The sequence below is a fragment of the Cardiocondyla obscurior genome, linkage group LG05, assembly GCF_019399895.1.
Source record: "Cardiocondyla obscurior isolate alpha-2009 linkage group LG05, Cobs3.1, whole genome shotgun sequence".
NCBI classification, from domain to species: domain Eukaryota; kingdom Metazoa; phylum Arthropoda; class Insecta; order Hymenoptera; family Formicidae; genus Cardiocondyla; species Cardiocondyla obscurior.
In genome coordinates, this window is record NC_091868.1 from 3,476,451 (window position 1) to 3,499,438 (window position 22,988).

General features: G+C 31.7%; 6 protein-coding genes across 10 annotated transcripts; 4 read left to right on the forward strand and 2 right to left on the reverse strand.

Annotated features, from left to right (window-relative positions):
- Positions 1-21: 21 nt before the first annotated feature.
- On the forward strand, positions 22-3,858 carry LOC139103021 (lipase 3-like). Of its 2 annotated transcripts, XM_070657347.1 has the most exons (10): positions 22-341; positions 556-585; positions 712-845; positions 1,026-1,224; positions 1,600-1,714; positions 2,002-2,245; positions 2,633-2,791; positions 3,005-3,089; positions 3,316-3,458; positions 3,685-3,858. In XM_070657347.1, exons 3-10 carry the CDS (start codon positions 801-803, stop codon positions 3,856-3,858), a joined length of 1,164 nt encoding a protein of 387 aa, XP_070513448.1. In that variant the 5' UTR covers positions 22-341; positions 556-585; positions 712-800. The 2 variants fall into 2 exon arrangements, with proteins under 2 accessions (XP_070513448.1, XP_070513447.1); XM_070657346.1 differs by having other exon boundaries at positions 556-845.
- On the reverse strand, positions 3,466-8,004 carry LOC139103023 (deubiquitinase DESI2). Its single transcript, XM_070657350.1, has 6 exons — positions 7,381-8,004; positions 6,775-6,940; positions 6,538-6,610; positions 6,375-6,468; positions 6,147-6,288; positions 3,466-6,068 (listed from the first exon to the last, which is right to left on the reverse strand). The coding sequence occupies exons 2-6, from the start codon at positions 6,895-6,897 to the stop codon at positions 5,892-5,894; spliced, it is 609 nt and encodes a 202-aa protein (XP_070513451.1). The 5' UTR covers positions 6,898-6,940; positions 7,381-8,004; the 3' UTR covers positions 3,466-5,891.
- A 121-nt stretch (positions 8,005-8,125) lies between these two features.
- On the forward strand, positions 8,126-9,544 carry Nd-23 (NADH dehydrogenase (ubiquinone) 23 kDa subunit). The gene is made up of 4 exons (XM_070657349.1): positions 8,126-8,329; positions 8,626-8,884; positions 8,967-9,159; positions 9,256-9,544. Exons 1-4 carry the CDS (start codon positions 8,290-8,292, stop codon positions 9,385-9,387), a joined length of 624 nt encoding a protein of 207 aa, XP_070513450.1. The 5' UTR covers positions 8,126-8,289; the 3' UTR covers positions 9,388-9,544.
- Positions 9,545-9,979: 435 nt separating this feature from the next.
- Positions 9,980-18,328, forward strand: Hob (bridge-like lipid transfer protein family member hobbit). The gene is made up of 15 exons (XM_070656531.1): positions 9,980-10,288; positions 10,371-10,497; positions 10,560-10,751; positions 10,867-11,118; positions 11,315-11,479; positions 11,557-11,769; positions 11,873-12,140; positions 12,255-12,477; positions 12,552-12,670; positions 12,739-13,059; positions 13,181-15,730; positions 16,082-16,326; positions 16,391-17,447; positions 17,535-17,752; positions 17,845-18,328. The coding sequence occupies exons 1-15, from the start codon at positions 10,230-10,232 to the stop codon at positions 18,127-18,129; spliced, it is 6,294 nt and encodes a 2,097-aa protein (XP_070512632.1). The 5' UTR covers positions 9,980-10,229; the 3' UTR covers positions 18,130-18,328.
- Positions 18,329-18,574: 246 nt separating this feature from the next.
- Positions 18,575-20,011, reverse strand: LOC139102564 (sesquipedalian-1). Of its 4 annotated transcripts, none has more exons than XM_070656561.1 (3): positions 19,879-20,011; positions 19,257-19,707; positions 18,575-19,179 (listed from the first exon to the last, which is right to left on the reverse strand). In XM_070656561.1, exons 2-3 carry the CDS (start codon positions 19,548-19,550, stop codon positions 18,826-18,828), a joined length of 648 nt encoding a protein of 215 aa, XP_070512662.1. In that variant the 5' UTR covers positions 19,551-19,707; positions 19,879-20,011; the 3' UTR covers positions 18,575-18,825. The 4 variants fall into 4 exon arrangements, with proteins under 4 accessions (XP_070512662.1, XP_070512660.1, XP_070512663.1 ...); XM_070656559.1 differs by having other exon boundaries at positions 19,869-20,002; XM_070656562.1 differs by having other exon boundaries at positions 19,864-19,987.
- A 152-nt stretch (positions 20,012-20,163) lies between these two features.
- On the forward strand, positions 20,164-22,365 carry LOC139102563 (corepressor interacting with RBPJ 1). The gene is made up of 6 exons (XM_070656558.1): positions 20,164-20,355; positions 20,501-20,595; positions 20,866-21,116; positions 21,193-21,322; positions 21,481-21,612; positions 21,717-22,365. Exons 1-6 carry the CDS (start codon positions 20,176-20,178, stop codon positions 22,096-22,098), a joined length of 1,170 nt encoding a protein of 389 aa, XP_070512659.1. The 5' UTR covers positions 20,164-20,175; the 3' UTR covers positions 22,099-22,365.
- The last annotated feature ends 623 nt before the right edge of the window (positions 22,366-22,988 follow it).

Below are 22,988 nucleotides of genomic sequence, written 5' to 3' on the forward strand. Positions count from 1 at the left end.
TTATTATTCTCTTAAAAAATATCACTAATTAAAAAAATTTTACTTTATTTTATATTAGAAAAAAAGGAAAAAAGAAGAAAGCAAAGAAAAAGAGATTTTTTAAAACTTTATAATTTAAATAAATATATGTATTATTATTATTTTTTTTTGTTTAATTGATAAAATAAAGAGATTAGAAAATACTATACACAAAGACAAAAATCTCGAGATTCATCACTGCACGCGTTACTGACTATATATATTTCAAGGAACGCAACTGGCGATTCTTTGTAGTATTAGATTATCTCTTATACTAAGCGTATACCTTTTTATCTTTGTGGAATATACTTGAGTTGTGATAAGTATGTAAATTTTTGGTGTAACTAAAGTATAAATTCTTTGTTCTACGCGGTTAAAAATGTTTCTTCTGTTTTATTTTTTAAATTGCATAATATTTAATTAAAATTTTAACAAATATATATTTTGATATTTATGTTACACGTGTAGCACAAAAAGTTCTGTTAAATTTTTTTTTATCTATTGTGTTAAATTAATTGCATCTTATTCTTATTACAGATCGCACAGGAGCATATTACAAAAATTAAAGTTAAGCTGCTGATAATTAAGACTCTTCTTATAATCTACTTTTTAATTATAAATTTTAAATAAGTTATATAGTATTAAAAATGAAATTTGTGTTATTTGCGCTATTAATCGTTATGACGTTCGCAGAAAAACGATCACAAACTACATCATTTTTTTCAAAAGCCATCTTAGATTTTGTCTTTCCCAAGGACCCAGGTTTGATAAAAGTAAGAAAAATGAATCAAGCCGAAAGAATGAACACCGCCAAAGTATTAGATTTCGTGAGTAAGAAATTGTTTTTAATAAGTGTATTTTGCAAATTTAATTAATTTTGTTATTACATTTGTAGTAACTATCAATTAATGCACAATTTAATAGTTTTATTTCCATTTTTATCAATGTATATTAATTTTAATCTTAATTTAATTTACTTTTTATCTGAATGACAATCTTTTATGTAGATTGGTCTAGTAGAACGACATCATTATCCCGCTGAAGAACATAGTGTTACAACAGAAGATGGTTACAATTTAATAATACACAGAATACCTCGAAGTCCATTGTCAGACAACCAAAAAAAGAAAGAAATTATTTTTCTTCTACATGGCATTTTGGCTTCGTCCGAATCCTGGGTACTATACGGTCCTAATAAAGACCTTGGTATGTAATATATGATAATGCAATATGCGAATTAATTTAAAGTACTTTCTCCAATTTTTATTTAATGTTTTTGTAAAAAAAAAATTTTACTTTTAAATTTAATCATTTAAAAATTATTAATATTAATATCTTGATGTTTTTGTATTCTTCTTAAAATTTAGTCAAATCTTTTTTTATGTAAATTTATATGTATAATAAAACAATAATACTTAATATTTTTTAATATAAAGTTTTATACTGTTAAGAATAAAGGTTTTTCCAAACATTAATTTTTTAAAGTGAATTACAATAAGATATTAATTATATATAAATTAATTGAATTTAAAGTAAAATTAAATAAAATTTGAAATAATTTATTATTATTTTATATTACAGCATTTTTATTGGCAGATCAAGGCTATGATGTATGGGTTGGGAATATGAGAGGAAACAATTACTGCAGATCGCATACAAATATGACGATATATGATCCCAAATTTTGGCAGTATAGGTATAAATATCATTATTAAAACTCATTTTGAAGTAATGTTAGAGTTGAAACCGAGTTTTAATCTATCGCTTAAAGGTAAAACATTAAAGTTTGCATAGTATTACTGAAATTTTGTTAGCTAAATTACGAATCTTTTCTTTCCCTTTGTAAATGTAGAATATTTACTGTAAATTGTATTAAATTGCATGTTTTATTATATGTTTTATATTATAAGATGATGGGAAAAGGCAGAAACATATTATATGTCTTGTAAAATCATATATATAATTGTAATTCTTATTTTTTAGTTTTCACGAGGTTGGAACAAAAGATTTACCGGCCATGTTTGATTATATTTTTAATTATACAAAGCAAAAAGATTTATATTATATCGGTCACTCAATGGGATGTACTTCTATATTAACTCTTCTGTCATCAAAACCAGAATACAATACGAAGATAAAAATGGCCATTCTTTTGGCACCGGCTGCTTTTTGGATGAACGTATCACCGTCATTTAACGATTTTATTAATATTCTTCCATTTGTGAAGGTACGTCCCATCATCTGCAACTTTTTATTGTAAATAGGAACGTTTCAACACAAGATGAAACGATCTCATTAAGACTCTGAAATAAACTCTCCGCAGTCGTAACATATAACATATAACATGCAACATCAGAAAAAAGAATTTCCACATCCAAAATTCTTGCATGCCATTATCACGTAAAAATATATTTAGATTTAAAAAACAAAAAAAAACACTTTAGATTGTTTAATAATACCACGCAAGAGCTTTTAATATTTAATTTCCCGCTTATTCTTTTGACCGTAACATCCGATGTTTAGCGACGTATTATTAAGAGCCTTAAGGTGCTAAAATTGTTAGCTATTATAAGCTAATAAGTACTACGTTAGTGTTTGTTTTTGTACGTTCCAGGAAGTTCTACGAGAACGTGAGATATACGATTTTTTTCCACAATCTTTAGCGACGGTTACAACAGCAAGAACGTTATGTAATGATAAAGCAGTAACACAAGTTATTTGCATTGCTATATTGTTTTTAATTGTCGGTTCTGATCCACCACAACTTAACATTGTAAGTGTTATACGTAACACATAAAACAATTTTAATGTAATACAGAGTGTTTATAATGTGGCTAAATATTCTTTATTGGATTATGCGATTTTCAAATGTTTTATAATTATATAAATTTATTTTGATAAATTTAACTACCTAGCTCTTTATTTTAATTTTTTTTTTTTATTACACTTTATGACTTTTTATTTGTATAAATTATTTCTGTTGTAGACAACCCTGCCAGATATATTATCCTATGTTCCAGCCGGTAGTTCTGTACAAGCGTTCGAACATTATTACCAAAATGTGCTTGCAAGTGGGTATTTTTCTTCATAAAATATTTTGATATTGTTAATACAATAACATATGAATAAAACATTTCTCATGTTACTTTCGATAACGTTGAGAGATCTAAATTAATTTATATAATTGTATACATACGATATAATCATTTAATGTCTTTTTTTTTTTTTTTTTTTAAGATAAATTTATATTGCAGACATGTATATTTATAGATGTACAATTTATATTAATTGTTGCAGAGGATTTTCGACATTATGATTTTGGAATAGCTGAAAATTATAGGCGATACAAACAGAAAACACCTCCAAGTTATGATGTCAAAAAGATTTCCGCTCCAATAAATATATTTTACTCGGAAAATGACATGATTGTAACAGAAAAGGTAATAGTATCTGTTCAGCTTTTTATTGCTTAATTTGTTTTTACAAATAAAAGTAAATTTTTACACAAACATGACAAAGTGGTTTATGTAATTATTAACAATATGAAAGAATCTAATTGAATGCACTGCAATATACTTAAAAAAATTAATTTTTATAAATTGAATAATTTATCTATCTTCTACTATTTATTTACTCATTTCTAAGTTTTCTTATTTTGATTTTCAGAATATATTGGAACTTGACAAACGCTTGCCAAATGTTGTCACTAAGAAAGTTCCATATAAACTTTTCAATCACGTCGATTTCCTGTGGGCAATTGAGGTAAAAACTCTTTTATATGATAATGTATTAGAATTACTACAAAAATTTGACTTTAAGCAAAATAAATCTAAACATTAATGTAATTAAAATTAAGAGATATTATCTCTTCTTTATAATTTTCTTGCATTATTTAAAAAATTAGTAAAAAGAGATTGTTGGAAGAACACTCAACATTGAATTACTGTTAATTTAGATCGTAAATAATTAAACAGCAAATAGTGTATATATTAAATGTGCACACTTTGCACGCGTGTGTGCTCTATTTTTAAAATAAAATGTTTATTTTATGTGAAATCACAAATTAGTGCTACTTTCGGCATTATTATACATACCTCAATAATAATAAGAAATAGAAAATTTCAAACATTCTAATCAGATTATTCATAGACTAAGCAAAAATTTGTGCAAATAATGCATCAATGTAGCCCCAATTTGATTTCGGCATCTTTATATTATATTAAATGCATTATTACAAATACGTATCTTTTACTTAAGTATTACAAATATATGTTTACAATGCAGAATTAATACATAAATTTTAAAAGGGAAAAAATTTCTTTCCATTTATTGTAGCAATCATAATTAATCTTGTAAATGTCTGTGTGCATGTGTGTTTGTGTGTATACACGCGTTTAATTATAAATTATTTCATACGTGAAAAAGTTTACCCAACTTTTTGCTTTGAGCATCATAATTTAACCAAGTTATGTTACAAAACAAAATCGTATATCAAATTATTGATATTTAAATAATCCACCTAAATATCTTATCTTGTTAATAATTTAGAATAAATGAATAAATTGTAAAAAATCTAGAACCTTGTTTAAAAAAAAAAAACGAAATTATTTTAATATAAATTTATTATAAGTGCAATTCATCATTTAACATTATGTATACTATTCTCAATATTAAATTAAGTTTGAAATTAAAAACATAATTAATTAATAATTTTTAATTAAACAAAAGGTGTAAGATGGATTTTAATAATTTAAAATGTCAGCATTTTACTTTTTTACTTTTGTTTTTAAAAAATAAATTCCAAGTAATTAAAAAAAAAATTTTCTACGTATATTGTCATTATTTAACTCGTTTAGTATGGCACATTTTATGTAAACTAAAATTAGAAATTTATTTATTTTTTTCTGACAAAAAATACATTTAAATTAGCTTTTACTATACTTACTCATTTGTTCGTATATCTTATATTAACTATATTCGAGCCTCTATTTATTAATTCATCAAGAAAAACAAATTTCTTAATTTTTAATTAGTTCTTCAATCTTTACCCAGCAGCAGTATTTTAATGATTCGATTTACATATATAGAATAGAAATGTTACGCGTGTATAATCGATCTAGAGCAATAAACTAAGTGATAACAAAAAAAAGCAAAAGCTAAGATCAAATTTGTATAGAATATTAGCTGATTAAAAATAATAAATTTTAATACGAGTATAGAATTGTTTAAACTTTATTTGTGTAAGTACGGTTATGTGCGTGTGTGTTCGTCTAATAATTATAGAAAGCAGGTCGTTAAATATTAAAACCATTTTGCATGCAATATGTCTTACTTATATATAGATATACATATATAAGTAACATATATATTTATCTGTCTGATGTTCATGCATTATAATTAAAAACATAAGTTTACAATTTTACAAGCATAAAAAATAACTCTTTATAAAAATTAAATTAAGTTTCAATGTACATCTTGTTAATGTAACAAGTTTCTTTTTTACCGGCAAATAATTGTTCTTGCTCGTTACAATTTAAATTTATACGTAATTAACTATTCATTATGTAACTATTATATCTCGGCTGTATTATTCAACAAAGAACACATGCGATCTTGTGGACCGCTGTCTTAGGAAACAACGTGCTGCAGCAAAGGCAATTTTTTCGGTATTAATTGTCAACAGTCGCATTCAAGTGTACAATATCAAATTTGTACCTTGTCTTGACGGTTTAGTTTCTCAGGTTATTCCAAAATCTTGGCAATATAGTCAGTCCTAATTAATTTTTTTTTCTTTTTTCATAATCTTTAATTATCTAAAAGGTATAACTTCTACGGCATTTTAGACCGTGCATTTCAACAGTGTTAGCCAAACGTTACAATGAAGTATCCGATGGTGGTGTACTTTCGTGATGACTAATTTGACTTAGAGAGTGTTGTAAAGCGTCAGGCGTTAACCATTCTTTTGGCAAGCAACGTTGAAGAAACGGTACGCACGAACTGAAATATGCCAGACGATTTACCCAACCAGGTATTTCTTGTCCACAAAGAATCTATAATAAATAAACATTAATATTTTTTATATATTTTATATAATTTGTTCGCCGATATCATTACTGAAATTAACGTACCAATGTAAACTGGCTGCTGAAGTGATTACAATTTTTATTCATTAAATGATAACGGTCTCCTCTAAAGTCTTTACCTAATTCCGCAATAATTCTTGCAACATCTTCTTCCGTGAAATCGGTATATCCAATATGAACGGATTGTCTATAAAGCATGGAGATTACATTATTTTATAAGCCTCAAAAAACTATATGGTTCACTTATATCAAAGAAAAAAATCTAAAATTTACCTATATCTAAACTGTTCACCTAATTCTTCTGCCACTCTTGGGGTAATTTCAAAAATGCCACTTTTTGGTTGAGCATGACCACCATAAGCATATTCTTTAACAGAAGTATAGTTATATGAAATTTTAAACTGTTTATATTTCATTTATAGAATGTAATGCATACCTGTCCCATATATTTCTACTCCAGAATGAAATACTCCAAGACCAATAGGTGTAGTATATTCATTTATCCAATACTATAACATAAATTAATTGGATATTATTATTTTACAAATATGTATTGCTTTTACAAAATAGTGGCTAGCAATTAAATTTATCAATCTACAGTAGACATTGTATATATATAACAATAATTTGAAATACAAATTTTATTTGTGATACATTATACGTAACAACTTACCATATCATAAACATTAAGAATAATTGGCTCACGTGCCATTTTTGGAATTAATTCTTCACTATCTTGTGGGTAACCCAGACAGCTGGGAAAGGAGAGATTGCAGTTAAGGCCTGATGAAAACATCTTTGTAATCCACAGAGCTAAAGTTGGCTATTAATGTTCTAATCTAGTAAACAAATATGCAATCTTATTAATCTACCTATGTATGCCTATAGGCTAGATAGAACAAGCTGTAAATTTAAGAAGATAGAAAATTTTAACAGCTTAAAAAAAGTAATATACATTTAACTTGTTACTATAAATTTAATATTTATTAATAAAACACAAAATTCTTTTAATCTATTTATATCATATATTAATAATAACAATACAAATAAATAAATAAATAAATAACAAATTTAATCAAAAATAACATATTAATATAATTATTTTTGCAACTTAAGAAATTTTAAATAAATTGCATCAATCTAACAAATACATGCATGTACTTTCACTTTTGACATATTTACTTTTTATAACAAACTTCTTTGTTGGGTAAACAATCAATAATATAATTGTATTCATAAGCATATATATAAGGATAAATAATAAGATAATTGACAATACCTTTGTGCCAATATAATACAAGTTTAACACTATGTATGTAAGCTTTGTATTTAGTTGCTGAGTATGTCCATTCTCTCCAGATATAACTGTGTCTTTTACTCGAAATCCGATATTATTCCTCTCAACCGAGTTTCTTAGTATCGAACTAGTTGTCTGTGTACGTTGACTGATTAAATATCGCAGCACGTCATCTCACCATGACCATTTTTAATAACTTGGAAGATTTGTTCATCTTACATTTACGAAAATCTACGAATGTAATAAAGTCACCCTTCGAAAAATATTGGCTATATCACTGCATTTGAGCGATCGTCCGTGATTTAATTGCGATTATTCACACAAATCGCACGTAAATAAAGAATACAGGGTAATTCACCAAGTGAATGACAGCCCGTTAGTTTTCCTCAAAGCAACGCACAGCACTTTAAGCTTAAAAGGCTTGCTCCACAACTTAATAATTGCATGAGACTGTTTAATTGTGGCACGGACCGCCGGTTAAAATTTGGCGAGTTTCTTTCGAGCGATCTCTTTCTGGAAATACAAGTCCGAGACAAGTGTCACTTTTCGCCTCCTCGTTGATGGTCTTTCTCGTTTGAGATAGATATGAGGGTGCGAATGTGTATTTGTCTATGCGCGCCATCTGACAAGGACTTCTCACAAACGTCTAGTTGGAAAAATGTCGGCGGTAAATTGAAATTTTTTTTTAAGTTCCGAGAAATCCCAAAGCACGACGCCACTATCGTTAATGTTACATCATGGCATAATGGCTGTGACGTGCTACCGGAATCAGCTGGAGTAGTATACGTAGTTTACCAATTGACTTGATTCTCAAACATCTTTAAAGAGATATTATTTATAAGTTAACGTGAATGAATCTTGTAATTTAAAAGGAATTATAAGGCAGTAAAAATGGGACCGCTGCAAATACTTCTCCGCACGAGAAACGTCGGTACGACATTCATTATTTCTGCGACGTTTTAATTGCTTCTTTCTCCCGCTCTCCTTCTTTCTCTCTTTTCGTTTTCTCTTTACCTTCGTATTATCACGACGCTGTGCTTTTTTATTGCATTAATTAAAATATTAAATTTGTAGCAATAACTTAAATTTAAAGGTTTCTCATATATTAATTATAATTCCCATGCAATTCTTTATTTGATTATTTTTGTTGCTCTTTTTTGTTAGATCGTTTATTCATTGTCTCACAATTAATTACAATAATAATCTCGAAAATTATGAATATTTTAGCTCCAAGTTTTCTTAGAGTTGCCCCAAAAGGTATAAGCATATGTCTAAGTCGAAACAAATATTATTATGTGAGAGAGGAAAAAGATCAGAATTGGACAGATATTATGGAATCTGCAACTACACATCTGTTTCTGCAAGAATTGTTTCGAGGATTAGGAGTCATTGTGTCTCAGATATTTAGAGAACCAGCAACAATAAATTATCCTTTTGAAAAAGGACCTTTAAGTCCAAGGTTTAGAGGAGAACATGCACTAAGGAGGTTTGTATGTGTATATATTCATAATAGATTGTTTCAAACATACAATATTTATAAATGTTAAATTTTTTTGCAAATTTTTTAGGTATCCTTCAGGAGAAGAAAGGTGTATTGCTTGTAAACTATGTGAGGCAATATGTCCTGCTCAAGCCATTACAATTGAAGCAGAAGAAAGGTCAGATGGTTCTCGACGAACTACAAGATATGACATTGATATGTCTAAATGTATCTATTGTGGTTTTTGTCAAGAAGCTTGTCCAGTGGACGCTATTGTTGAGGTATTATTATGTTATTAACAAAAAAAAGAAAATGATAAATAAGGAAAAAATTTTATATAATGGTGCATATTAATGAATAAATTACATTCACTGTAGGGTCCCAACTTTGAGTTTTCAACTGAAACTCACGAGGAAATGCTGTACAACAAAGAAAAGCTTTTGAATAATGGAGATAAGTGGGAATCTGAAATTGCTAGTAACATCCATGCTGATCATTTGTATCGTTAAAAATATTGTGTGTATAATGTAGTCACAATTAATGACAAAATTTAAAAAGGTATGGAATTAAATATATATTAAAAAAAGAGAATTCCTACCGTTACATTTAAAATGTACACAGTTTTTAAATAGATCAAATAAACATGAATAATTAAATATAAATAAATATTTAACAAACATTAATTTTACACATTAAGGTAATAGAGTAATATTAGAGGAGATTACTTCGGTGTTTTTTTTATTTTCATCAATGAAGCCAATCAATTTTAATAAGAAAAAAAGTGAAAAGCAAATATTAAAATTATTTTATATTGTATTGAAAATAGACAAAAATGAACAGAATCATAACCTCACAAAAGACGAAACCTCTTTGTGATAGCTCTTAGCAGTAGCATCGTCAGAAGAGGATAAATTACTTAGAGTGGATAGACTAAAAAAAGAGGTTACGGTTGAAGACAGAGAGCCCAACTCGGAATCGCGGCTTCCACGCGTACAAATACATAGGCTCGTCCGTGTGAAGCCAGCGCTTCGGCTGCCGTCGGATAGAAGGCCAGACTCTGGCCTTTTCTTCTATCCGACGGCAGCCGAAGCGCTGGCTTCACACGGACGAGCCTCTGTATTTGTACGCGTGGAAGCCGCGATTCCGAGGTGGGCTCTCTGGTTGGGGATATATATCTTTCTCTATCGTGAAATTCTGCTCAGATGATCGTGGATGATCATCAGTTAGATTACTTTATGTCAAGATTGTCCTTGACATTAGAAACCCTTGAAAGCTATTTTCAACTACATCCTTTAGAAAGTTGAACATTTTTAATTACGGAACAATTTGTTTTTAATTATATATTTAAAACATGACTGGATTATTTGCATTCTGTATAATCTTTTTAATTCTTTACTGTTTTTTTACCCGGTAAGTGCAACTCAAATTTATATGAAAATAACTGTGCGCTTAGAATAAAACGATAATAATGTTGCAATTGTCTATTCAACAGGGTGGTACCAAGACTTTTAGCCTGGATAGTAAAACGTCGATATAAAATTCATTTGAGAGTAGGCCACATATCTGTACCTTATTTTATTTTTCGTGATGTCAATATAACTAAAAATGGTTTTACCCTGGTAAGTATAAATTAATTAAATAATACCCAATTCAATACAATAAAAATCATATTTAATTTCAGCAAATTGAAGAAATAAGCATACGTAGTAGTTTACTTAGTAGTGATGTAGCAAAACTATTAGCTGTGGTTATGAGGGATGTCAGAATAAATAAGGATGTCCCAACTGATCCAGCATGTAAAATAAATCAGTCCAATGAATTGTTAGATTTTAGGAACAAGAAAATACCTCCAATTATAATAAAATGTGTCCAGGTATATGCACAAAAGTGGAAAGCTAAAATTTTAAGTTGTGATATTTATCAACAAATTGCAAAACTTATTAAGGGACTACATATTTATTGATGGATCTATTAACAATTTATTTTAGTTTACAGCTGTACATGTAGAAAATATAAATCTACTGGCTCTTGGCAATGGTTGGTTGGCAAATGGAAATGCAGAGAGCCTGAGCTTGGATGGCAGTATTGTACATGGTGCACGCACATTATTAGCATCTGCTTCTATTGTTGGTGGCACTATGAAATTATTACGACATGCATCAGACGCGTGTCTTTCTCAAATAACATTTGCTGGAACAGTAGAAGCTACATTTAAAGCTCAGGGAGAACTTTCAGTTGAGGTACATTATTAAAAATTTGTTGTGTTGTATTGGCGAATTTAATATTAATGTAAAAAAGTATATAGCGTATTAATAATTATTGCTTAAAATTATAAATAAAATCTACATTATGGTAGTAACCTTATGGTAATAAATAGATTTTTGGTAAACAAATCTGACTATTTTCGAAAGGAATCAAGTGGGATCTGATTTATAGACATTATGTATTGGAGTGACGCAAACTGAAGGTTCTGGTGGTACAGGTCTCATTCAGTTTCTGAGAGATAGAAGTTCACCAAGTACTACAGCTTCTACATGCAGTAATATACACAGCAACTCTTCCAATAATTTAATGGCTAGGATTGCACCTATTTTACCAAAAGTGAGTATTTTTTTAGTTATAAATAATCAACATTTGTGTAATTATTTTTGCTATCTTTACTATATTTATATTTGTAGGATTTTACATTGAAAGTCGGTAATTCATTAATAATAGCTGGTAGAGAAGATAGTAGTATGGTAGGCTTAGAGGGTACTTTAAAAAGTCTTCAAGTTCATGCAAAGTTTGAAGCTAATAAGACGCGATTAAATTTTACTGTAGGCCTGGATGGTCTATGCGTTCGTGGAAAACTTCCTATTTTAACGCTGCTTTCGCTGTCGATCGATACAAAGGTATTTTAATTGGAAACCTGTTAAGAATGCATTTGTGTGAAGCACAAATAGAAAGAATAAATAATTTTTTTTTCGTGTTTTGCTTATGCTCAATTTTGTACAGATGGAAGAGAACGTTTTATGCATTGACACACAAGTGAATAATCTTTCGATATTGTATGATCACAAGGATTGGGAATTGTTGCTCTACAATAATGAAAATGATATTTCGAAGCCCGTTAGTACCATATCGTTGAAAGACAGATTACCGAACTTTGAGGTAACATTAAATGCCGAACTGTATGATTCTTCTTTAAATATAAAATTACCAGATGTGCAGGAGGCATCTTGTGGTGTTGCACATATGAAATTTGCTTTAAACTCGTTTACAGGTGAGTTATACTTTTTTTTCTCCTCACTTCTCTCTCTTTTTCTCTCTTTTTCTTTCTTGTATTTTACTCTTAAATTAATATTTATTAATTAATACGATACGTTTTCTGTAATAGACAAATCCAAAAATTTAAATACAGAATTAGTTGTGGAATCGTTATATTGCGCATTAAATGGTGCCAATAGCAACATCTCTGAAACTTCTCATCAATGGGGTACCCCATTATCCATTGGAGTATTACTAGCAACAAGTCGCAGCAATGCTATAGGAATCGCAATCGACGCTCTTATAACGGAATGGAGTTTAGAGCTCGCAAAATTCATCGAGCAAGCTTATAAGTAATTTAAAAAAATTATTTATGAATATATTTGAAACAAAAAACATAATACTGACGAAAAAATATATATTGCAGGTGCTACAAAAAGTGTCGTCAACCAATGATAAAAAAGAAGAACGCGATATCACGAAATTCTATTCAATTAAATCTTAAAGTAACAAACTGCAATCTATTCTTTATCGCGGAAAATGAGTGTAAGTATCTAATAATAATCTAATAATAATGCTACCGAGATATTTTTTCTCACATTACGCTGTTTTAGTATCTATAATGATGCGCTTGGACGTAGCTACTGTGGAACAAAACGCAAAGCGATTTGTAGGCGTAGCAGAGGGAATGAGTGCGATAACACTTAATAAGAACGAGCCGATTATGTGCCAACACGCGCAATCTTTGACGCATCCATTTTTAGCAATACGAAAGTGCAAAACTGCAATTATGTCTGATGCCGTGAACGTTAGTCTCGACGGTACTAATTTATCATGGAGTCCGAATTTACATCTTCGTCTATTGCAATTCTGGGTGGAATCTGAAAATTTTAGATCTATCATAAAAAAAGAAATGAGCGCAGCCCGTATCGAAGGTAATAAAAGAATTGTTTTATTAATTATATAATATCATTAATTATTAATTAACTGTCGGTCAATATTTTTTAATAAATAACCATTTATAATATGAAATAGTCACATTTGTTTTATTTTTAGAAGTGCAAAAAAAGAAACGAGTTTTGGATTTGCTAGCCACAGGAGGAATTACCGTTTCTATAGATATTTCCACCAAACATTTCTTAATACTAACATCTGATCAGTTACGTTGGTCGCAGGGCGAATGGAGACTTAATTACGTTCGAGTTACTTTAGATATGGCTGATGTAATTATGATCGAAGGTTTTGAATTGATTAGAGTATCCGATAATGCGGAAGTGCGAGTAGAGAGACAAAGTAACGAAGGTTTTTTGCTGGATTGGAACGAATGCTGGGCGCTTAACATCGACTCGATTAAAATTTGTTTCCCGTATGAACATCAATTTACAAATGCGATACAAAATGAATTGCTTAGTATCAGGAAATGGTTAAAGGAAATCCATTCCTCGAGGATATCTAAACGAGAATCTCTTCCCTGCGATTTAATCATAAAAATCAAGGAATGGACGTTCGAAGTAAGCGATGATCCGTTCGAGGTACGTCTACGTGACAATTATGAGCTACTCGAAGACGAGTACAAGGAAAGTTTGAAACGGCAGGCAATGTTAGATGCCAAAGTGCAGGAGCTTTGTCGCGCGCATTTACTACTACCGCAAGGAAAAGTCGAGGAATTATACGCTAGTTTAAATAAGAAAAATGCGGAGATCTACGTTCAGAGATGGAAGCAGATGCAGCGAGCGGGTCCCGCAAGAACTCGATTGTTTGCATGGACCATGTTAGACTTGGAGATATTGGCTTTAGCCGATCCGTCTATAAATGGTACGGAAAAAGCGGTGAGAGCACTTAGAGAGATGGACTCGGAAACTCCATGGCCCGAGGACGGTCTAGAATTTAATACTTTGTGGGTACGCGGAATCAGTCTGAAATGCGCCGAGTGGAAGCTTCAACTTCGCGATTTTCCACAACCACTGCTCCTGGTGGAGAATTTGAACGTCTGGGGTAGATTAGCTGGAGCAGAAGCTTTGGCACCACCCAGGGCAAAAAGAACTGTGAGAATTGAAATTGGCGCCCCATGGGAAGATATAGTAGTAGAGAGAGGAATGACATCTCTAAAGTATTATCACGATCTCAATTGGGATGTCGATAAATTCAGATATGCGTTCGGTCCATGCTGGGAGCCAGTGATAGCGCAGTGTAATCTCAGTTTTGAAAAAATTCTACATCCATCGAGAGATCCAAGTCCGCCGTTGCCGTTCTGGGATAAAATGCGTCTGGCTCTTCATGGCAGATTAACACTTTGCGTAAAACAGCTAACGGTGCTGTTGCATGGCTCCCTGGATCCTTATAACACCACGGAAGAGATGGAGCTCACGTGGACCGGACTGGAACTCGACTGGACGCAGGGAAAGATTATTATTAAAGGCGATCTCGACGTATACGTGCGTACTGCTAGTAAATACGACGATTGTCGGCTGCTGCATTTGCCCAACGTCAGATTGAGTGTCAAATTAGCGTGGGTATGTTTAGGTGATCCGCGGGATCATCACGCTGCTATACCTTGCGCTCCAGATCGATTACCTGAATACTCTAGCAATCAAGAGCATGACTCGTTTAGGGCGTTTCGTTCTCAAAATTTAAACGTCAGCCTTGCATTGGAAACTAAGCCAACTGGCTCGCCTACGTTAACCAGCGCACCAACGGCCCTGCTTTACGGTAGCACGTTGCGATGGTTTGAGAATCTTAAATTAATTTTATCTGGGGCGACGAGACCGACCAGAAAAGGCCCATTATTTAAAAACATTCGGCCGAGAAAGAAACAACTCAGCAGGCACTACAGAAAAGTCCGGCTAACTTTGGCCTTCCATCGCTTTCACGTTAATTATTGGATGTCATTTGCCATGCAACGAGGCTTTGAAGTGACCGGCGGTCGAGTCGCTTGCAGCTCAGAACATAATCTCGCGTTGCATCCGATTGACGATGGGCTAATCCATCGACCACGTGCAGAATGGTCAATTATATATATGAACTGTGAGCTAAGCGATGCCGAAATTTGGTTGAAAAGCGCTCTGCAGGAAGATGAGGTGGAAAGCGCATCGTTACGTCAACCAGTTGAAAAATGTTACTGTTTGAGTGTAGCGCGAGTCAGTTACGGTAGAGAGGCGATGGTCGCTGGAGTAAGCGGCGACACGCCGATTCATCGACTGGTCGTGCATGATCTACGCGGTGCTTGGACCAAAACCAATCGCGACGTCGCCTTCGCTCTCTTCGACTCCTTCATCAAGACTCAGCAACTAAAAAAAAATCTGTCGACCGCTGCGCTCAAGGGTTTCCACAGGGACAATAACTCGACGCTCAATCCACACAAAAATCGTCCCACTAGACCGACTGCCGTAGTCGACCAACAAGGTACCTCCACACAGGTCGTAACGCCATCATCCTCCGTAAAACCGCAGCAAGGCGAAGCTGCGGGAATGCTGCAACGACTAATAGCAGAAGCCGCAAACAAACCCGTGGCTTTCAGCGATGATTTATCAGTTCAAACTAGAGGACAACAATTACGTGGACTAGCGGCGTGTCACCAGGACGACGTCTTGCACAAGAACTGGCTAAGTACGTAACGTTTCTCATAAATTTATAATTACTTTATCTTTAAAAGTCAAGAAATAGCAATTGATATAAAGCAAAATAATAATTGTACATGTACTTCATATTTAATATGTTTAAATTTCGATTTAAAATTTGATTTAAAATTCTATATGTTTAAATTTTGATTTAAATTTTAATTTAAAATTCGTATGTTTAAATTTTGATTTAAAATTTGATTTAAAATTTGATTTAAAATTCTATATGTTTAAATTTCGATTTAAATTTTAATTAAAAATTCGATATGTTTAAATTTCGATTTAAAATTCGATAAGTTTAGAAGCAAAAATTTCATAGACAGGTGTTTATTTTTTTTAGTCGCTTTAGTAAACAGCCAAGTGCTGTTGAAAGGTATCGAAACTCGCGGCTACGTGATTCTCTCGGCGGCCAAAGCGGAAATACTACAAAGAGTTCATCATCCGGTTTGGAAAGAGCGATCTCTCGTACCGAAAACGACTTGGGTTGGCTCGTTAGAATGTATGCAGTATTATGCTACTGTAAGCGCGAATATCGACGATAATATCGATGATAATATCATGTGGCTGACGTTGGATAACATACAGGTACGGTGCTAAAATATGAATATCTGTGAATGCACGAGCGATATATAATACGGTCACGTTTCAGGAGAAAGATTCTACTATTATAGCTGGCCTGCCGGACGTTCCGGCTCTGGTGGGATCTGGTCAGAGCGTTGGCGGAGTCGTCAGCCAAACAGTCGGAGGCGGTGGTGGTCCTCAGCACCAATTGCAACGTATAGTGTCTCGGTGCAAATGCGAATTTTTCTACGTCGGTTATGGTCAAACTTTAGATGTCGGCTCGGTGGATCAAGTGCCGATTCCGCCAGGAGAAGAGGTCAGCCCGTGGGAAAGAAAAGATCTAACTGCGGCTGACGCGTTTACTTTGATGCACCATGATCTGGATGTGTGCACTAATTCGTTGCAATACGCGATGATTTTGGACATAGTTAATAACTTGCTGCTATATGTGGAACCGAGACGAAAGGAAGCCTCGGAAAGGCTGCAAAGAATGAGATTTCAACTGCAATTGCATTCCGTCGAGGATCAAAAGAGACCGATACAGCAATTACAAAACACGGTGCGCGGCTTAGTGGCGAAACTGAGACGGCTGGAACGCGAAACGTATTTAGTGCAGAAAGCGTTAGCCGATGAATCTAGTCCAGAATTATTAACCGAGATGGAACGTTTAGAAGCAAGCGTGTTTGAATGCAAGGAACAACTTAGCGCCAAGGCGGAAGAATTAGACGTTATGCTTAGTTGTTACAAGGAAACTACTGCGCCAGCGGCCGCGTCAACTACGTTAAAAGACAAGCCGGCCGCGGTTGCTAGGGTCGCTGAGATTTGCTTTAAACACGCACAATGGAGATTGACGGATGCAGACGGTCAATTAGGTATTGCCGATCTTATTCTAACGAATTTTCTTTATACGAAAACTAGCAAGACCGATGATTCGGTGGAACATCTGCTAGAGCTGGGATACGTTCGGATGACAAATTTATTGCCGAATCAGATTTATACAGAAGTACTTGTACCTACTGAACTGCAAAGCAACATGCCCGTGGATCGGCAAAGAGCTCTTCGAGTTTTCTGCAGAGAAAAAGCCCCAGTGGCAGGAATTTCTGTAAAAGAACATTTCGAAATCAATGTAGTACCTCTTACAATAGGTACGTTAATGCATTAATTTACGTTGAATATGAAACCTCGCTCTAATTACATTATATGTAAATCGTTAATTGTAATTCTTATTTTAGGTTTGACGAAGAAATTCTTTAATACTATGCTTAAGTTTTGTTTTCCTGAAAGAGATCCGGAAGGCATAGAAGAGACTCCGGCGCCACAACGTGATTCATCATTTTATGTGCCTATTGAAAGAAGAGACGATGTAGAGAAAATGAAAGAAAGAGCGGATAAAAATAAATTATTCATATATATTAAGATTCCGGAAGTACCTGTTCGCGTATCATACAAGGTAATGTTTTATAAGTAGAGAAAAATAATTAAATGGCGCATCCATCATTTTATTCGTAAATTATTTTTTAAGATTCGATAATCTCTTTACAGGGAAATAAGGAAAAGAACCTTGAGGATGTACGTGATTTTGCCCTGGTTATACCGACGTTAGAATATCACAATGTGACATGGACATGGCTCGATCTGCTTCTAGCCATGAAGAGCGATTCCAGACGTGTAATATTGAGCCAAGCGATTAAACAAAAATTGCAAATAAAGCCAAGAGGCCCGCCCGAGGAATCTACACCGCAGGAAGAAGATAAGGCTCGTCTTTTATTAGGTACCAGACATCTTCCTGGAGACGCGAGAAAAAAGAGTGTATTTAAATTCAAATAATTTAAATGTCTGACGATATTAGGTAATTACAGTAATTTATTTATTGCGATATTGATAATTGAAGCACTACATACGTTGTAAATTTATATTTGTTGTTTAAATTGTACAAATAGCTTTTAAATTTTATATATGTGCATATAATATAAAACTTGTAACATAACAGGATATATATAAATATATATAAAGGTGTCCCAAATAACATATAGCTCCATCGATTTAATTCTTCGATTATTCTAATTATAATTTTTTTTCGATTTTATCGGTTCGACATTAGCCCGTTTCTACAAGTAAAGGTATCAGGTTTATATATGTGTGGCTAATGTTTTTTCTATCACAATTATCTCTTATATCTATCACATTTCAGCATTTAATTGGCAATTATATATTATCAAGAAATTAAAATTATTCGGATATATTTTCTACAGAATATTACGAGAAAATTACATTTTAGAAAAAAAATCTGTTTTTATTTAATTAAATAAATTTGACATTTGTACATGTACATTTATGCAAATAGATACAAGCATACACATGTACATACATATACATTGATTCAATGTAGCATATATTATTTTTTATCCATTATTTCTTTATTAATATGTAATAATTGCTAATTTCTAAAGTTAATAATTCTTATAGATTGTACAATATTAAAGCGTACTTTGTTCAATATTATCTATATACAATATGCGAAAATTATAAAGTTATTAAAGGTGTTTCTGCATTTTTTTTTGCGTGTCTCCATGCATTTAAATCTGCTAAAATTCGCCTCCCATATGCCGTATGGAGCTCACGAAACGTTATTCTAGTTCGAGGTACATTTTCTGTTCTTCCAGGTGCTGATCTGACACTTTGAGACCGATGATGAGAGTCTGGTTTATTAAACGGATTATGTCGTTGTCTTGGAGGAGCTTTAGGAGATTGTTGAATTGGAGTGGTTGATGTCTCTTCTTCTACAGCATCCAACTGACGCTGTAATTCTGTCACCATAAGTTTCATGTAATCATAACTAGCACATGCCAATGCTTTCATCCATTGTTCCATTGATTCCTAAATGTTATTAATTTTTGTTTAATATTTTAAACATAAATACAGGTACAATATTATAAATACATAAATGTTTTTACCTGGGATTCTGCTGCTAAAACATAACTTCTATTATTTGGTCCATGAAAAACTATTTTGAAGCCAAATTGTTCCTCATCTTCTGCTAGTTCAATCGTGCAGCCCTCAAGTACAATCATGCCTACTGGCTCCTTGTCACCACGACGATCGAAATAAAACAATATATTTCCTTTAAGAACGAACCATCGTTTCTGATATCCGCGATTGATTTCTCCACGTTTATTTAACCATCCTTCGCGGTCCACAGGTGTTGCAGATGTCGCAAATGCTACCATATTTTTTTCATTGATCTTCATTGCTTTGGAAAATGTGTCTTCGTTCAACTTATAATTTTTTTTTCGTAATAGGTGCTCCAGTTGCGCTAATAAACTTCAAGTTATGTAGAATTCATTTCTTTTTGTGCCTCCTTAATCAATACAGGACCTATGCTGTGGTTTTATTTTCATTTTACAGCTGTACAAACATATACAAAGTATAAAATTAAAATACATTTTAATATTTATTACGATAAACGTAGCCTCAGTTTGACAGGTTATATTACGTACTATCGTTTCTCTAATTTAAAAAGAAACCCGATAAAAATATGATGAAGTGTTGTTATAAATATACTTTACGTGTTTGTACCGTCGTTGTGGAAATATTGGCGTCACAAAAATAATTTGAGAAGAACATTACAATTCTACAAGCACCCACGGTCCAATAATCTATCTTTTTAAACCTGTCAAAAACCGTGTGGAAACGTCATTGTGCTATTGGCTGCATTGGAATCTTAAGTCCTGTTTCAACCGAAACGTGGCGTTATCGCGAATACGAAGGCAAATTGAAAAAATCAGGTAACGTGATTGGCTGTGCCTATGAAGAGTGCTCGCGAGTATCGTAACTCGAGAAAAAGTTTACACACTCTATAATCCATAATAGTCGATGGACGATGGTGACCAGGTTTACAATTGGAATATTTTGTTGCGCTGTTTCTTTATTTTTATTCTTGTAAAATTAGCGTCTATCTGTTGCAAAGATCAATTTATAAAAATGGGAAAGGGATTTAACAATTACATGTGCAAGAAGTTCTTCCACCCGGCGTCGCGAGATAATTTGAAACGAGTATGAATGTGTGACCTAACCTCAACAATACCAAAAGAAATTTCTTAATATTTTATTTAAAAACGAAATTCTCTTGTATATTAAAAAATAAAAAAAAAAAGAAAGAAAGCTCGCAGTGTTGTATTACATGCATATTTTATTTTAGGTATGGATGGCAGAACAGCAGGCGGAAGCTTACAAAAAAAAGCAGGAAGAGCTGCGAATGCAATATGAAAAGGAGCAAGATCTTCATAATAATAAGTACGTAAGTTTGGAATGTAGTGTAACTAGCAGTTGTTTTTTTTTTTTTTTTTTTTTTTTTTTAACGTAATATGCTGCTAAACTGTTAGGTTTCTTTAAAATTCTTTAGTATTTTCATATTTAACTTTTATTATTTTGACAATATTGTCACTAAGAAAATTTAATATTCTACAAATATATTATTAGGTAAAAAAATGTATTTAAATTTTTGAATTATTTATTTTTTATAAAGCAAGTGCAGTTTTATTTTTAATGTAAAATTTCTTATAGGGCACTACTGAGCAAAGAGAGTAAGGATAAGCTCAGTGTAAATTTTATGTATGAGCCACCTCCTGGTGCAAAAAAAGAAAGAGAAAAGGAAGATAACGAGCCTGAGTACAAATTTGAGTGGCAGAGGAAGTATAATGCACCAAGAGAAAGCTATTGTAAAGGAGATAGTGAAATTCGAGATCAACCCTTTGGTATACAAGTGAGGAATGTACGATGTATTAAATGTCACAAATGGGGACATATAAATACAGGTATTTGTCTAATTTATAAAATAACATAGCAAACATATTTAATAAAAAACAAATATTAATGATACATTATTTTTAGATAAGGAATGTCCCTTGTATAGTCAAGCAATGAGTGTTGTAATGGCAAATAATAATTCGCAAACTCCATCTGCTCCTGATACTATGACACTTGTGCAACAAATGCGAGAAGACGGTTTGGCTTTAAAAAAGTAAATATATGCGTTATTTTCTCTTTTATTACATATGTATTTTATATACATAGATAAAATATTAAACAGGTTTTGTTAAGTAAATAATGCTAATTAAAAAATAAATTATTTGTAGAAATAAACTTTAATCTTTATTGTTTTTGTTTTTTTAATTATAGATCTGCGTTAGAAGCTCAACAACATCTACGGGTTCCCGATCATGAACATCTTATGGTATCGGAAGACGAAGAGCAGTCTGAATTGTCTTTTCTAAAATCTTTGTCAAAGAAGGAAAAAAAGAAATTATTATTGTAAGTTAATTTAATTATGCATTGCAACATACCTCTTTATATTATTCATAAAAAATATAAGAGTTTGTTATAATTAAGTAAAATAATTATTTTTATAATTGCAGAAAATTACAGCTATTAGAGAAAAAGAATCGTAAAAAAGAAAAAAGAAAATTAAAAAAGAAGAGCAGTAGTAGTAGTAGCTATAGTGATAGTGATAGCAGTAGCAGTTTTAGCAGCAGCAGTAGCAGCAATGACTCGCAAGATTCCCATTCCAAGAAGAAAAATAAAAAGAAAAAATCTGATTTTAAAGAGAAACATACTCACAAAACTCACAAACATAAAAAAAAACAAAATGATCATAAACACAAGTACAAGTACGCTCATAAGGAAATAAACGGCAATGCTAAACATGATAAAGATCGTTATAGTAAAAAAAGAAAAGTTAAAGACGAAAATAAGAATAAAGACAGTTCAAGACACAATAAAAGACATAAGCATCATTAGTAATTATTTAAGCACTTGTATAAAATATGTATTACTAATGAAATTAATTAAAAAAAACGCTGTTTTACTTGAAATTACATTTTGTAATTTAATTTTATATTGTATCTTTTTAAGGCTTTTTTAAAAGTTGGCGCGGATATGTACATGGAATAACAATATACATCAACAATATGTACGTATTAACATAATAACTTGAATCAATTACAGTAATTTATTCAATGACAATAAAATATTTCTAATAACAATTTGTAATACAAACATTAATTTGCTGTATATAAGTTTTATTATAATAGCATGCACTTTATTACAAATCAATGAAGCACGTTAATATATTATTGGTATTTTTATAGTTTTGTGTGTGCATATACATACATGCATATATACAAATATATGTAACGTATGTATACATACACATAAAACTATACATATATATATATATATATATATATATATAGTGCAATGTATATTTCTTTCGCAAAGATGATACATGGGATCATTGGCAATGTACGTATATATATGTATATATATATATGTATATTACAAATATTACTCAGATTTTTTATTTTTTGTACGGTATGCATTATTCAAATAAGTCACAGATAATGTAAGTTCTCTCACTCTATTATGTTTCTAACACGGCTAGTAACAATCCGTTCTTGCATATACATTTTTTATACACGATGTATATTTCACTCAAATAATACTAGCCACGTTAGACAACTTTGAACACTTGGGTACTTGAAATCTGTGTGATTATTTCTCTTGCAAATGGATTACACTTTCAATGTAAAACAATACTATAATCTTGGGAAGTAATCGAATTGGCATTTATATATACAATTAACCCATTATTTGATTACGAGTGTTTCCCAGGAAGTAATAGCTGGCAC

What these genes read in the sequence shown, in the direction of transcription:
- LOC139103021 (XM_070657346.1), top strand. Translation starts at nt 666, where the DNA reads ATGAAATTTGTGTTATTTGCGCTATTAATCGTTATGACGTTCGCAGAA. An exon ending in ATCCACCACAACTTAACATT is followed by an intron (nt 2,792 to 3,004) that starts GTAAGTGTTATA and finishes TTTCTGTTGTAG; the next exon opens with ACAACCCTGCCAGATATATT. An exon ending in TTACCAAAATGTGCTTGCAA is followed by an intron (nt 3,090 to 3,315) that starts GTGGGTATTTTT and finishes TAATTGTTGCAG; the next exon opens with AGGATTTTCGACATTATGAT.
- LOC139103023 (XM_070657350.1), bottom strand. Translation starts at nt 6,897, where the DNA reads ATGTTTTCATCAGGCCTTAACTGCAATCTCTCCTTTCCCAGCTGTCTG. An exon ending in TTCTTAATGTTTATGATATG is followed by an intron (nt 6,611 to 6,774) that starts GTAAGTTGTTAC and finishes TTTATGTTATAG; the next exon opens with TATTGGATAAATGAATATAC. An exon ending in TCAGCAGCCAGTTTACATTG is followed by an intron (nt 6,069 to 6,146) that starts GTACGTTAATTT and finishes TATTTATTATAG; the next exon opens with ATTCTTTGTGGACAAGAAAT.
- Nd-23 (XM_070657349.1), top strand. Translation starts at nt 8,290, where the DNA reads ATGGGACCGCTGCAAATACTTCTCCGCACGAGAAACGTCG. An exon ending in TCTCCGCACGAGAAACGTCG is followed by an intron (nt 8,330 to 8,625) that starts GTACGACATTCA and finishes TGAATATTTTAG; the next exon opens with CTCCAAGTTTTCTTAGAGTT. An exon ending in CAGTGGACGCTATTGTTGAG is followed by an intron (nt 9,160 to 9,255) that starts GTATTATTATGT and finishes CATTCACTGTAG; the next exon opens with GGTCCCAACTTTGAGTTTTC.
- Hob (XM_070656531.1), top strand. Translation starts at nt 10,230, where the DNA reads ATGACTGGATTATTTGCATTCTGTATAATCTTTTTAATTCTTTACTGT. An exon ending in TTCATCGAGCAAGCTTATAA is followed by an intron (nt 12,478 to 12,551) that starts GTAATTTAAAAA and finishes TATATATTGCAG; the next exon opens with GTGCTACAAAAAGTGTCGTC. An exon ending in CTTGCACAAGAACTGGCTAA is followed by an intron (nt 15,731 to 16,081) that starts GTACGTAACGTT and finishes TATTTTTTTTAG; the next exon opens with TCGCTTTAGTAAACAGCCAA.
- LOC139102564 (XM_070656561.1), bottom strand. Translation starts at nt 19,550, where the DNA reads ATGAAGATCAATGAAAAAAATATGGTAGCATTTGCGACATCTGCAACA. An exon ending in TTTTAGCAGCAGAATCCCAG is followed by an intron (nt 19,180 to 19,256) that starts GTAAAAACATTT and finishes AATAACATTTAG; the next exon opens with GAATCAATGGAACAATGGAT.
- LOC139102563 (XM_070656558.1), top strand. Translation starts at nt 20,176, where the DNA reads ATGGACGATGGTGACCAGGTTTACAATTGGAATATTTTGTTGCGCTGT. An exon ending in GACGGTTTGGCTTTAAAAAA is followed by an intron (nt 21,323 to 21,480) that starts GTAAATATATGC and finishes TTTTAATTATAG; the next exon opens with ATCTGCGTTAGAAGCTCAAC. An exon ending in GAAAAAAAGAAATTATTATT is followed by an intron (nt 21,613 to 21,716) that starts GTAAGTTAATTT and finishes TTATAATTGCAG; the next exon opens with AAAATTACAGCTATTAGAGA.